Raw genomic sequence first — 14,162 nt, 5'->3', positions numbered from 1 at the left:
GTCTAGCCTAGCAGATACAGCAACCATTCCGACGAGTCTTCCAGGGATGTGCTTCACATTACTCAGAAGAAAAGGAGGAGCAATAGCAGCACCACCAACAACAATCTTTCCTCATAAAGCATGTCAACCTAGTGGAAAGATTTAAGCTCATTTTTACTTCATTACAAAAGTTGGTATCAATATTTTAAACTCCTTAGTGATGTTACCAAGTGCCAATACACCACCATTATATATCAAGTTTTGCAACAACAAAAAAAATCTAAAATAAAACTATCGAGTAAAGTGCTTTGTACCATTTCATTCATATCCATGTGTACTTATTCAGGCCGCGGTATTACAAACCTTGTTTTACTACAATCTTATTAATCGATTCGATTCTTCGGCTTTTAATACCATGCACACATTCTCTATTCATCCCTAAACACAGCTTGAATTAAACACTTGCACATGCTTCTTAATCGATTATTTCGTCAAGAAATAATTCTTTTCTTCAATTTATACACTCAAAGAAAAAAATTACCAATCTATCCATCTTTACTGAGACTGATAGTAATTGCTTTTTTGTTAGTCTAGGAGGACGAAATGAGAGAAGACCAGTCGATGACTTGTATGAGCTACGCAGTAACACTGTGCAGCTCATGCTTAAACCAAATGCTATTACTGACATGCAAAAATGGAGGTTTACATGCAGAACCCCTACATGGGAGCTTGATGATGCACCTCCTCCACCTAGTTTCCTAGTTTTTGCTATAATAATACTATTAAGGTACAAAGAAGAGTCAAGAGAAACTTGAATATCTAGATCAGAAACCATCTCATTCTTTTTCTTTCTGGTATTCTGTAATCAATATAGGCAGTCAGCTGAATGTTTCATCACTAAATCTGAACTGATTGATGAGGAAAAAGTAGAATACAGGTTTATTTCCTCAGAAATACTTAAGATTATGCCACTAAAAAAAAAAATCATGAACTATAGCCATGATGAAACAAACCATTGGTCTAAATGTCCAACTTCAAGTTAATGACATAATTTAATCAAAAGTAAACAAGAAAACTATAACTCTGGGTTCTAAAATCATCTCTAGTCAATGTTATAAAACGACTGGTTAGTTGGGTATTTCAAATACATGAATATGAGATGTTGGGGGGAAAGATCAAGATCTGACAACATAATTGACAAAAATACTCTTAAGATGTGGACCAAGCTCCATCAATGGTTTCGGAAGCAACCCACAAGCTCAGATGTGATGCCTCAAGTGCAGCATGACAAATTGGTGAGAGGTCTTGTCTTTTATCTAATCACAGAGATCAATAGCATGAAAAATCTAATGTGTCTGACGAAAGATTGCCAGTTGAAAATTCAGATCAGTGCCTGAGAGATTCAGCAAATACTGAATTTTGAGATGCAAAATTTAATAGATCAATGGACTGATTGCTGAGGAAAATAGAAATTGATTCCACTGTGAATGTACTTAGGAAGGAGCTGATAGACTAGCCTGAGGGATGATACTAAAGAAATCAGATTATTCACAAGGAACTCATGAAATATGTCCTGCTTGTACAAAAGAAAAAGAAAACCACCTACTGCCTCAAAGGTGACAGCAAGCTGCTTTCCTCTGCAGAGCTGTCTGCCATGTTCATGCATAGCAGTGAAGCAGCATATGACAGGGTGCTCCTAGATGTTTGTTGGCATGCACAAGGCTTCGAGTGGAGGAAACAGGGTTATGGCATTTCATCAAAACAAGGCATGCATGGATTGAGACAGGGAACAACTCTGCAAGGAAGAGGAACACTACTGGCATTCATTATCTAGAGCAGGAAATTATATATAATCAAACAGGCAGACAAACATCAGCTAGGAAGAATTATGACAAAGCAAAATGCTTGCTCATAATGCCTCATGAAATCCAGTCCCCTTGCAGAACTATTGCTACTTCTTCCTAAGTGGACATGTTGCTGGCTATTCATCATAACCAAAACTTCTTTACTAGAACAAAGGTTTGCAGGTGCCATAATTAAAGGAAAGAACACAACCAACACTAATATGCAAGAGAAAATAGGAAGATTTAGACCTCGACTGCCAGCAACCAGCTCATACCATCAGTCATGAAGATTGATGCCCGTAGTGGGAACTGTAGCAGAGGGAGTCCAGAACTAGTAAGCTTTCAGCCATGGGTGTTGACAGCCTCCCACACCAAATTCTTCGGAACTGGGTTCTCAAAGTCCCGAGCTCGCAATGCAGCAGCTCTAAGAGTCCGAATGGTCATCGCATTGGCCTCCCAGAACGAGGCGATGTTGTAGGGCAGCTTATGCTTCTTGCAGAGCTCCCTCACGAAAGGAGAGACCTTTCTGAGATGGCACCGCGGCAATCGGGGGAACAGATGGTGCGCCACCTGGAACTGCAACCCGCCATGGAACCAATCCATCCACGGGGAGCAAGAGATGTCAAGGGTCCCCATGGTCTGCTTCTCGAACCAGTCATTCCCCTGAGGCGGCCCGACGTAAACGCTCGAAGAGAAGTGGTTCAAGCAGAACTGGACGTGCTGAATCCCGGTGACCGCGAAGCTGGCGACGACGAACATAACCCTTTCTCCCCAATTCGGCAAACAGGAGACGAGCAAAGGGTACCAGATCCAGAAGACGGCAACCCCGAGGATCTCCTGCCATCTATTGGGCACCTTCTTCGCTGAGAGAAGAAGCAAAATGGATTGGGCGAACAGGTTGATCCTCGCGAAGCACATCACGGGGTAGAACGTCCAATGCTGGTAGCTGACGAGGAACCTCGCGACGGCGTCGAAGTTCATCTTCCTCTCGTAGAAATAGGATTTCATCGAGGCGAAGAGCTTCGATGACACCGCGAAGAAGGGCATGTGCTGGAGGTCCGGGTCGAAGTCGAGGCTGTTGCAGGCTATGTGGTGGGCGTTGTGATTCCGCTTCCACCACGCGATGCTGACGCCGGCGAGGCAATTCCCAGCGACGATCTGCGCCAGCCGGTTGAGGCGCGGATGCCCGACGATCCGGTAGTGTCCGGAGTCGTGCCCCATCCAGCCGGTCTGGATCCAGAGGAAGCCCATCATGCCGCCGCAGAGGACGTGGACGAGAGCACCCTCCGAGAGGAGGACGCCAGAGACGGCGGCGACGAGTAGGACGAGAATGGAGCAGATGGTGAGCGGGGCGACGAGGCCCTTCTGGTCGAAGAGGCCGGACTTGGAGAACTCGGCGACGAGGCGGCGGTAGTCGCTGGAGGCGGCGGAGACGCGGTAGTCAGCGAGATGGCCGACGAAGAAGCGGCCAAGGTGGGCCCAGGCGGAGGCGGGGTGGTAGGCGACGAAGGCATTGGTGGCGTCCTGGCCGGCGAGGCTGAGGAGGGGGAGGTCGCCGCCTGGGTGGTCCTCGACCCAGGAGGTGACGTCGTACACCTTTCCCTGGATGCAGATCCAGAGATCGGAAGCGGTATTGTGCTTGCGGAGCTCTTCCGCCGTGATGTACCTCTTCGCCTCCTCGCCTTGCACGGCCATTGCGCCCTTTGTTGGTGACGCCTCTCTCGGCCTCGCTACTTCCCTGACACAGTCCGTGCGCGTAACTGAAGCGACAGAACTCAGAGACGAGGATAGGAAGAGAGACCCTAAAAGAAGCGCTCTTCTACAAAGAAGCTTAAATCACAGATGAAGTAATATATATATATATTTTTATGGATTTTTTTGTTATATATATTCCTCTAAAAATCGTCTCTTAAGAATTTGATAATGAAAATATGAATGATATTTTTATTGTTTCTGAATTGAATTAAAACTATTGATAAGTAATCTAAGTATCTTTGGACAAATTATCACACTCACACACACACACACACACACACACATATATATATATATATATAAAAGATGTACATTAAAATTTATAAGGGGCAAATCCTACTTTATCATTAAAATTTTGGGATGGAATAAGCATATCCTTCTTCCTTTTTTTCTTGCCATATTTTCGTTTTTTATTTTTAGATGTCATTTATTTTGTGGCAGGATTTTTTTTTAATTTACCAGTGGGGGTCGCTTCACCGTTGATTTCGAAGCACAAAACGCCAAAGAGACCAGCTGTCACGAAACACTACCACTGCACTCATTTCCTTTTCCTACTTACACGACTTACGTAGTTCGCTGCCCGCTTCATGATTGGATGGCGTCATGGTCCGGCATGCGGGTCCCGCTGGGGGCTTCGCTCTCATCTGGAATAAGGTGACCGATGGAGGTAGCAGATGGTCTATTGGTGACGGCCCAGAGAAGGTGGGTTCCACATCGGCTCCACTATCCTCACCAACTGCGTGGCGGGTAACGTTACCCTCTTTTATTCCAAAACTGCGAGCGAACGCGGGAGGGGTAGGCGACGCTCGATGGCAGCTGGACGATCCAAGTGGAAGGAGCACGAGAGCCAGCTTGGCATTGCAGAGACTTGTCTACTCCGAACTGAGAGGGGAGTGCAAGACTCAAAACAGAGCCCACCCGATTCAAACGACACATCATCATGCCCAATGACACGCGTCACATATGTGGTAGGCCCGTGAGAGATCCATGTGACAAATGGACCGTCTATAAGTCCTTCGCAGGCCGGGCTGGATTACAAGTCAAGATTGGATTTGGACGTCCCTCCTTTTTCTCGGGCATTGCAGAGCTGGAACAGTCGTGAATTTAGACCATGAATTCGATGGCATGCATCATCGTTGATGGATGGATGGATGGATGTTTTATGATCGAATTCGATTGTAGTTCAGATCTGCAAAGCATTGCAGCGGATGATCCACTTGTCTAATGATCCAACCTACCACCTCCAAATATGATATTGGGAACGCTGTTCTTTTATCGATCACCTGCAAAAATGATCCACTTGTACTTTGCGGTCAGCACAGATTACACGTAAATGCATCTGTTTGCTTAGCGAGCCTTTTTATCCAGTGGTTAAGGCATTAGCATCGAGTACAGTGCCAAAACAGTCAGCCAGGCTGCTTAGTTTAAGCATATACACATCGAAGAATCATGTGATGATACATTCAGAATTCTCTTCTTTGTCTGCTTGGTTGAATCCAGATATGCATATCAAGGCAACTATTATATGAATCTTCCACCAAAGAAAGAAAAGCTTAAAGAATTATAAAGATCCATTGGATTTTTCCCATGAACTGCTTCGAGTGGCTGCTCCCAAAGATTAATAGCTAAGCAATTTGCATGTCATAAATAATCTCTTGTTGATGTTTGCTTTAATGAATGATGATTTGGATCTTTTCAGACATTATTTGATGTCATCGTCTTTAACAACCATTCAATTCGATGCATCCTCTCCTTCTTGACAATATAGAGAGATCAGAAAAGATGACCAAAAGAATAGTTTTACATTGATAAAATCAACAAGTTTGAAGTTTTTGGGTTGAATCAGTGATATGTCAAACTCATCCCCAATGGATTTTTAACCATCTGAATTATCCGAAGAATTCTTGATGTCATCAGGAGATTCCCGATCTAGTTGATGGAGGCACTTTGTAGGTATTCATCAGACCATGCTATTTCTTCATGTCTTCCCCCACTCGCATGTCATCTCCAACCCTGAAGGCTCAAAGCCTTGGAGCTATAGAGATTCCATGGAGATCCCACAGCACTCCACCAATGACAGCTTCTCTTATAGCTGGTTGATGAACGTCGTCAAGTCCCCCCTCGACTCCGCCCAGGAGGACGGCAGCTCCTTCATCGAAGTGGATCCCAAAGTGTTCTCCAGGCGTTGGAAGACCGACTCCCTCGATTTCGACTTCCATCTCCCTACCCCTCAGTCTTCTGCGCTGGTTCACGCAGATCAGATCATCTCCGACGGCCTACTTCTGCCGCTCCACCTCGTCCACCCACCCACGGCCGCAGCCATCTCCGAGTCTCCTGTGGACCCGGTTCTACTGAGATCACTCTCGGTGGACTCATCCAAAACGTTGCTCTCCCGAAGCAACCGGTTCCGGTCATGCTACGACTGTGCAGCACCGAGACGGCCTATGTCGTCCACTTCTTCGCCACTCTGCGGGCCACTGCAAAGCCTTCCTGCTTCTTCGAGCTCCGGCTCATCGAAGAGCGAGTTCTCGACGAGCACCAAGCGGAATTTACCTCTCTTTGGTGCCTCTGCAGGGTCTTCCAAGAGGTTCCTCGGGAAGTACTTACCCTTCCTGCTGCCTTTCTGTCGGAAGGTCAAGGGATTGGTATCGATCAGGAAGACAAGGCGCTCCAGGTTGAGCTCGGCAGCAAGTTGCATGGAGTCGATCGGATCATCTTCGAGGCACAGTGATGCGTTCTCGTGCTGTGAGTCGTATCGCGGCAAGACGACGGTTGATGCGGGCACTGAAACAGCTATACACGACGCCGTCCTCCATTGCAAGAATTCTTTCAACATGTCACGGTGAAAAAGGTTTAGCGAGTAGAGTTGTCTGTGCAACGCTTCTGTATATTACCAGACTCTCTATGTTGGTGAAGGATGGGAAGAGAAGAACAGCCGAGGAGGGCATCTTGTTCCTGTGATTTTTGTGCTTCCTGTCGTTTGTCAGATGATGATCATATACTGATGGAGTTGAATGGCATAATTCTTCCTTTCTGATGCAAGACTCAGCAACCTCTCCACCTCACTCCTGCAGGAAGACTAATTCCATCGGAATAAACCCGGAGGTTCAACAGTGATCAAAAGCACTCCTTTTACACGACTTCCAGGACACAAACCGCGGTCTGCAGAATCTAACATGAAGCATAAGGCACAACAACAAGAAGCAGGAGCTATTGTTATTAATATTGTAGCTTAAATTAGGATCAAGTAGTGAAGGTTTGCCAAACACAGAATTCATGTTAATCACTACTTGATCATCCGCGCATCAGACTGAAGCGTGCAGATGCATTGTCTATGGTCCCAAGAATTTGGAATGTTCCTCAAGCTCACAACATCCTCACCGACCTGAGAAAAGAAAGTTATAGACAACAGCCGTTTTCCCTTCTTCTTCTTCTTCTTCGGATGTAAAGAACAAGATCAGCATTACACACGTCATCGGCTTTATATGCTCCAAAGAAAAGATCATTGGCCGTAAAGAAATCATACGTTAGAGGTGGCTTTACAGCTACCAAACGAGCAGGAAAGTGACGGGCAACCAAAGCTAGGTGTGCAAGTAAGCTCACATGTCTGGGGGACAAAACTGAGAAGCTTTCATCCATTCTATATGCGAAAGCGAGCTATGTCCTGTAGAATATCCGTTCGAGTTATCAAAGTAAAGACATGAAAGTGATGGGGAATAAACCCCAAAATTTCCATGAGTCAGATCAGTATCATCTCTTGGAGCCAATAGGATTAGCTCTCATTTCTTTTTCTTCTACTAAGGAATTGTACCATATAAGTGGTTCTTCCTTGAGTTCTCTCTCTGGATTTCTCTTCTTCGAACAGTGTGGGGATGGGGTCATCACCCTGACATTAATGAGGTGGATGAACTTGCGTCTGATACGCAGTATGTGTTCTACTCGAGACAATAAAGTGGTCCTTGTAAATGTGAGGCCAGAAGCAGCATGATTTGATACAATAGACCAAAAGTAAGGAAAAGGAGGAGAAAAGAACGACTCACAGAGTGCCATGGGTGGGTCAGATGGCTTGAATGATTTGCGTGTCGTCAAGGCTCAGCGCATTCACTGTCACGGACTCCATCATGCAGGGTGGGAGTCCGAGGACCAGCTGCTTGTCCTCGGAAAACTATGGGAACATCCCTTTGCAGCATCTGCGTCAACCCCTCCAAAAACCAGAGGCTGGAAGAACGAGTGCAGCGGCAAGTGGGTCACATGGGAGGTGATGGCGGAAGGGATGTGCTGTTTCCATGCTCCACTCTGCTTCCTCCTGTTCCTCCGTCGTCGTTGGCTGCTCCTTATCTTCGCCAACGCAACCCTCTGCGTCGCACAAATTTCCATCAGGTAATCTACCTTCCACTTTGAGAACGAGTGGCTTGCTGCTGTCGTGTGGACCAGAAGAGCCTCGTTACGCGCTGCCGGTCGGGAGCTGCCTCGCTGTGGTCGGACTTGGAACCAACAGTGAAGAACACGCAAATGCTCGATGTAGAGATGTCGGATTTTGGACCGCGCCGCCGCCTCGAAGCCGAAAGGGTTGGTTTTCACGTAAACCTTATCAGCCTAAAGATTCGATGACGATAGATTGAAGTTAGAGAGGTTTATCCATCCTGCGATGAGACCTTTAAAACCCAAACAGCTGAATCATTATTCATATACTTGATATATATTTTTTAATACATGTTTGTAGATTTTGATCTGATGATGACATGATAAATGAATTTATTGAGCAGAGACAGATTTGCCTGACATTTATTTCATGACTACAAAAAATCAACATTCTTTTGAAGATAATCTTACCTCAGGCAAATCTAAATATAAAGATACAATTGACATGTTGAGTAATTGTTCAAAAACAAACTTGCAAAAAAACCCAACCTCTCATGTAAGATTTTAATTACAGATTTTGTGCAAGAGTAAATCCATGCAACTCCAAACTTGATGACTTCACCGAGAAGTTGAAGTTGAGCGATGACCCAATTTTCAAATTCAGGAACCAACAAATTGCATCAGAACTCACGTAATATATAAACCTTACAAATGGTTTCCCATCTAGCAATAATCAAATTACATGGAAGAATAATTAGCTACAAGATTGTTACTTGTTTGATACTCCATACAAAATATGATGGAAGGGGGACCTTAAAGAATAAAAAATTAATGGATCATGTCTCATTTTCGGGTTAAGATGGTACAAGAAATGTTAGATTGATGGATTAGCAGAGGGGTGCGTATCTGTAGACAGATTGATTCATCTTCCTTGCAAAGAGGGCTGCAGAGTTCACAGCATCTGGTGAGTGACCAAAAACCCAGAGTTGCTTGTGCAGCATAACACACCAGGGGATTAAATAGAGTCCTCAGAGTGCAAATGCTGGGCCATTGTTGCAACAGCAATTACAAGCATCTGGAAACATTCAACCAGTAGGTTCACATAAGCATATTCCAAAAGCCAACAAGGAAAATGAAAATGCAAAGAAAATAACTTGTTAAACATCAGTAATAACACATGACCATAATAAACATAATCTATGATAAGGTCCCACAAGTGGTCTGATTACAGGTTTTGCTCTTCATGATGCCTGATATGCTGCAGAACATGAAAGGCTTTGACATTCGAAATCTCTACATAAGGGCATTGTCATGTCAAATTCTACACACTTGCCACCGAAATCTCTACATAAGGAGGCATTAAAAAGGGGTTATCCAGGACATATGGAAAGAACTTGTTGCAGGGCACTGTAAACTTAAAAGAACTAGTTTGCTTCCTAAGAGAAGGGACAAAGCAATAAATGATGTACACCTAGTTTACTTCCTAAGAGAAACATGAAGATGCTTGATGGTGAATCATATGATTGCTGCATAGATGGAAACTTTAAGTGAAGGTACAGTAAGGTTGACAATAATCTTTCCCTAAACCAAATGTCATTCAAGATTAGTTAAGCAAAAAATTTTTGTTCAAGCTTTAGTATGAGGAAATCATAAAAGTTCGATTCTACATAAATGGACAGGAAATGGATTCTTTACCTGCTAGGTCAAGCACCACTCTTCAGCAAATTAAATTTTTGAAGCCACTTCTATAATGTACAGTGACAAAATCTAATACACATTAGATCCACCAATCAAACTAAACTGCATGAAGATACCATGAAGCTCATTTTATATTTTAGAGGAAGCACAGAAATCTCGATATGGCTTATAATTTTCCTGCCATTTGGAGAACTGTTTCTTCAGACACTTGAAAATTTTCTGCTCTGCTGGCTGAAGTGCCACTTGGGTTATATCAAAATCCAGCCTGACTGGATTTAAATCAAACAATTCATCCACAAATTGGTCAGTTTTAGAATCTGGCTTGGATGCTTTGTCTGCAGCTCCACAAATAAATGTAGTAAAAGTTTCATCTTTATAAGACGCAGAGCAGGCTTGCATCATTTGTTGCATCCCTATTGGTTCTTGTTTTACCTTGGAAGCAGCATCAATGTTGGTTCGTTCGCTTGCAGAACTAGTATGTGCTTGTGTAGGTTCATAAAGAAAGTAAGATTTCTCAGCTTGCAGCTCATCTGTGGCACCCCATCCATTGCAGTTTCTAGTGTCTGCGATAGAAATTTCTGGTAAAACATCTTTGAGAACAGTTCTGCACTGATAATCCAGTAAGTCATCATCTGGATTGTCTTTGAAGGTGAAAGACCCATCCTTTTTATCATTCTGTTGCAATGCAAGAAGAACGGGAACAGGAAGTACTGGACCAACAAGAGCATCTCCAAACAATGTTTTGCTCGACCATTTCTCACTTCTTCTTGAAGGTTTCCCAGCAAAGAAAGGTAATGATCTTTTCTGAGACAATGACCAAGGGATTTCTAAGAATTCAAAAGTGGAGGCCCAATCAAGTCGGAACAGATCTGAGTATTTTGAAAAAGCCAATGGCAAAATATCCGATTGAAGACAATTTAGTGTCCTCCTGCATGCGACTTCAAAGATGCTGGTCGGGATGCTAACTTCATTCGCAAAAGCTGACATAGAGAGATTCGAAGACTTCAGGATGTGGCTAATAAGTTCATTCATATCATGACCCAAAGAAATTTGGCAAGTTTCTTTGTAATTAGCTTGGGGGCCACGCATGGCCAAAGCATTGGAAAGATTGCCATTCATATATTCAGAAAGATACCACAGCCTATAAAATTCACATCTGCTGGACAGTCTACATTCACGTCCCTCAGAATTGATAACTGAATCATCGACCTCCTTTAATTGGTCTGCTTCTGTAAAGTTAGTCTCCTGACAATATAATTTTGATGATGCATGGTATCTCTGCATTTCCAACTTTCCAGACAAGGTTAGTCTAATTAGGGAAAATCCACCACCCGACTCTGAATCAACAGGGAAGATATCATTTGGGACAATGCACAGACCCGCAACCTTCTTTTCCCTTTGTCGCCACACCGAACCATATGCAGAGTTCTCTGCTGAAAAAATCTCTCTCACAAAGCTGTCACCAGATTCACATCCGTTATCAGACAAAGGCAGACTCGAAGGAAGCTCCCAGGCAAAAAGTGAAGAATTGCCTAAGCATCCAGCCTTTCGAGGCCCATAGCAAAACAAAGTGAACTCATTATTCCAAAAGGAACCAATCAAGATGACATAACCAGATTCCGAGGCCCATTTGAACTCATTTGATGGCCTCAACTCCGACAATCTAAGCATGGCAATAAAATGTGGGGAATCCATTCTGTGGTTCCATGTCAATAGAGGAGCCAATGGTTTCCTCACATCGAACAGAAGCAATCGATGTTCTGTCACCAATGCAATGTGGAAATCATTGTAGCTCGCCTTACCAAAAGCAATGAACCGATCGTTCATTTCTATCAAAGGAGAAACATATAGAGAACTTGACATCTTGATGTGAGCCAAAACCTTGTGTTCAGTGCCTTTTGTGGATCTCAGATCAACCAAGACAACAGCTTTAGAACAGGCAACAATCACAGTCCATGGCTGCCCGCCAAACTCGCAGCTCAACCATTCTCCGGGATTGACCTCACCAGGCAAAGCAACCCTCATGGTGCCCCCGCGCTTGGTCTGCAGATTAAACCAGCAAAGGTCACCGCTTTCCAGCAAAGCGGCACTCTCCTCGACAAAATGTGGACTCCAGCAAGCGTGCACCACAGCGCTTTCAAACCCCTGCTTCGCCATCGGAACCAAGAACGGCCTCTCCTGACCCGTACCTGTAACCCTGGTCTCAATGCTAAACCAATTCACGGAATACAAAGTGGTGGCGATCAAGAACCCCTCGATGAGGGGATTGCCTGGGGACGCCGAAGCCGCCTCCGGCGCCCAGGAAGACTGGGTCGCGGCCACCGTCGACATCATCACTATCCGATGATATGGGTGTTTATACCCTTCCCTCAGCTTGAATACGTCACCGTCCCGATCGAGCCCTAGCTCCGGCGGCGCCAACCCACGGAAGGAGACACCGACGTACCCGATCAAGTTGGCGTTTGGGCCAGTGGGAAAGAAAAGGACCATGGAAGAGCCGTTGTGGCAGCGGAGGGCGGCGAGGTTGTTGCAGGGGATGGGGTCGGAGGCGGAGGCGGACGGGCCAGGGACGGAGACCGCGGCTTCGATGGCCAGGGCGTCGACGGCGGCAGAGGGGAGGAAGGCTTCGTTGGCGGGGCAGTGGAAGAAGGAGCGCAGGCCTTCGACGAAGGAGGAGGCAGGGAGCGGGGCGGGGATGTCGAGGGCGAGAGAAGGGGAGGAGAGAAGAGGGAGAGGGGGGAGCGGAGAGGGGGAAAAGAGGAGCGGACCGACGGGATCAGCGGCGGCGGCAGCCGAGGGGCGGAGGATGGGGGCAGCGAAGACGGAGGAGACCGGCCATAGGGACCGCCACTCGTCGGAGAACTCCATGGTTAGGGCCCGCAGGGGGTGGGTGGGTTTTGGGGTTTAAGTAGTTTACGGCACGCGTCCTGCGTCTACGGGCTTTAATGAGCCAAGCCATTCTGCATATATGGGCTTATAATGAGCCATAAATGGATTTGGGCTTTAATAAGCCGACGAATTATGCATATATGGGCTTATAATGGGTCTTAACTGGGACTACTTGACTATTTCTTAAATATGGGCCGAGAAACGAATCTCCATATATAGAGCACGAATCGTTTCCCGTTTCTACGCGGTAACAAAAACCCCCCAGTTTCCCTTGGTTTCCGTACGCGAAGAAACGAGGATTCTAAGGGAAAAAGATTAACGTCATCACGATTTAAAGGCTTGCAACCCTTTTCCCTCCTCGTTGCTTTCCGATCCACCCAAGTTTGTTCGATCGAAACCCTCTTTCGAGTTCCCTCGATCGCAGTTCTGCGGACGTCCTTGGATCCAAGAAGGAGCGGGCGAAACCGGGTCCGATCGCCACCGCGGATCCACTGGTCTTGCCGCGCAAGGGGGCGGGGGGATGTCGGTTCTCTCGCAGGTAGATGTCTCGGGTTTCTCCCCCCACCATGCGGCTCCCCATCGCCAATGGGTCGATCCGGACACCTGGACGAGGTACCCAATCTTCCATGCTATGTGGTCATATTCTTGATTATTGTTATTTCTTGGAGTTTATTCTCTTCTGCCATGACGATGTATTCCCAGTTTATAAATCTGTACGACGCTTTTTTTTTTTTTAAATCGATTCGTGTAGTTTCTTGATTCTTCTGTGCCAATCTGATCAAGGAATATGGGTCTAACCATATGCTATGTCATGATCTTGAGAAATGGGGAAATCTATCGTTGAATGCGATTCAAGAACTATAGATCCAGGAGTTTAGGCTGGTGCTGAACATTTGACAGAAGAACCTAAGGGTCTTGTGAACGATGGACCACCTTGAGTCTTTTCTCTGTTTCAACTTGACTTTTCTGGCTGGGTAAATTGATCATTTAGTTAAGATGCTACTACATATCTATTGTCAACAAATTTGAGCCTCCGAAAGTCAATGGTTGGAACTATTCTCCCAGTTTGTGAATCTGTATAACGTTGTTTGTTTCTTTGAATCTTGTGTCCAATCCGGTGAAAAGAATAAGGGCCTAAGTGATGGAAATAATAGAAGATAAGAACAATTATTGAAGAAGCTTTAAATCTTATCTGCTATCACTAAGTATATGTTATGTCATGATCTTGAGAGCCGGGGAAATCTATTACTAGTTGGGGTTCAAGAACTATAGATCTAAGATTTTAAGCTGGTGCTTAACACTTACTGAGAAGAACCTAAGGATCTTAAAATTAGGCTAATATTTGCACCATCCACCATATTTATTTCATGTTTTCCCAATGCCTTAAAATTAAATACAGTGTGTAGATAATTATCCAGATCAACGTTCACACTTTGTCATTCATATATACTGTATTCAGGAGGGGTTTTGAGGGGTAGATTTATGCAGTGCAACTAGGTTGATGCTAAGATTGTACTAGTTATTATATTGCAGACAATTGGTCTTGGCTAAGGTAGACTAGGATTTTTAATGTGGTCCGAGGAAGAATTAGATTGAGAAGATCAGAGTCATGATTGATTTTGTTCCTAACAACAT

At 44.9% G+C, this 14,162-nt stretch overlaps 3 protein-coding genes across 3 annotated transcripts; 1 reads left to right on the top strand and 2 right to left on the bottom strand.

Annotated features, from left to right (window-relative positions):
* Positions 1–1,963: 1,963 nt before the first annotated feature.
* Positions 1,964–3,643, bottom strand: LOC135588423 (acyl-lipid (9-3)-desaturase-like). The gene has a single exon (XM_065080540.1). The coding sequence runs from the start codon at positions 3,516–3,518 to the stop codon at positions 2,166–2,168; it is 1,353 nt and encodes a 450-aa protein (XP_064936612.1). The 5' UTR covers positions 3,519–3,643; the 3' UTR covers positions 1,964–2,165.
* A 1,688-nt stretch (positions 3,644–5,331) lies between these two features.
* LOC103996077 (probable membrane-associated kinase regulator 6) lies at positions 5,332–6,925 on the top strand. Its single transcript, XM_009416893.3, has one exon. It carries the CDS (start codon positions 5,546–5,548, stop codon positions 6,422–6,424), a length of 879 nt encoding a protein of 292 aa, XP_009415168.2. The 5' UTR covers positions 5,332–5,545; the 3' UTR covers positions 6,425–6,925.
* A 2,805-nt stretch (positions 6,926–9,730) lies between these two features.
* On the bottom strand, positions 9,731–12,512 carry LOC135588422 (uncharacterized). Its single transcript, XM_065080539.1, has one exon. The coding sequence runs from the start codon at positions 12,504–12,506 to the stop codon at positions 9,768–9,770; it is 2,739 nt and encodes a 912-aa protein (XP_064936611.1). The 5' UTR covers positions 12,507–12,512; the 3' UTR covers positions 9,731–9,767.
* Between the last annotated feature and the right edge of the window lie 1,650 nt (positions 12,513–14,162).

This window comes from Musa acuminata, chromosome BXJ1-8 (genome assembly GCF_036884655.1).
Source record: "Musa acuminata AAA Group cultivar baxijiao chromosome BXJ1-8, Cavendish_Baxijiao_AAA, whole genome shotgun sequence".
In the NCBI taxonomy this organism is placed as follows: domain Eukaryota; kingdom Viridiplantae; phylum Streptophyta; class Magnoliopsida; order Zingiberales; family Musaceae; genus Musa; species Musa acuminata.
Note: the sequence above shows the minus strand (reverse complement) of the source record. Positions and strands in the feature narration are given on the sequence as shown.

What these genes read in the sequence shown, in the direction of transcription:
- LOC135588423 (XM_065080540.1), bottom strand. Translation starts at nt 3,518, where the DNA reads ATGGCCGTGCAAGGCGAGGAGGCGAAGAGGTACATCACGGCGGAAGAG.
- LOC103996077 (XM_009416893.3), top strand. Translation starts at nt 5,546, where the DNA reads ATGCTATTTCTTCATGTCTTCCCCCACTCGCATGTCATCTCCAACCCT.
- LOC135588422 (XM_065080539.1), bottom strand. Translation starts at nt 12,506, where the DNA reads ATGGAGTTCTCCGACGAGTGGCGGTCCCTATGGCCGGTCTCCTCCGTC.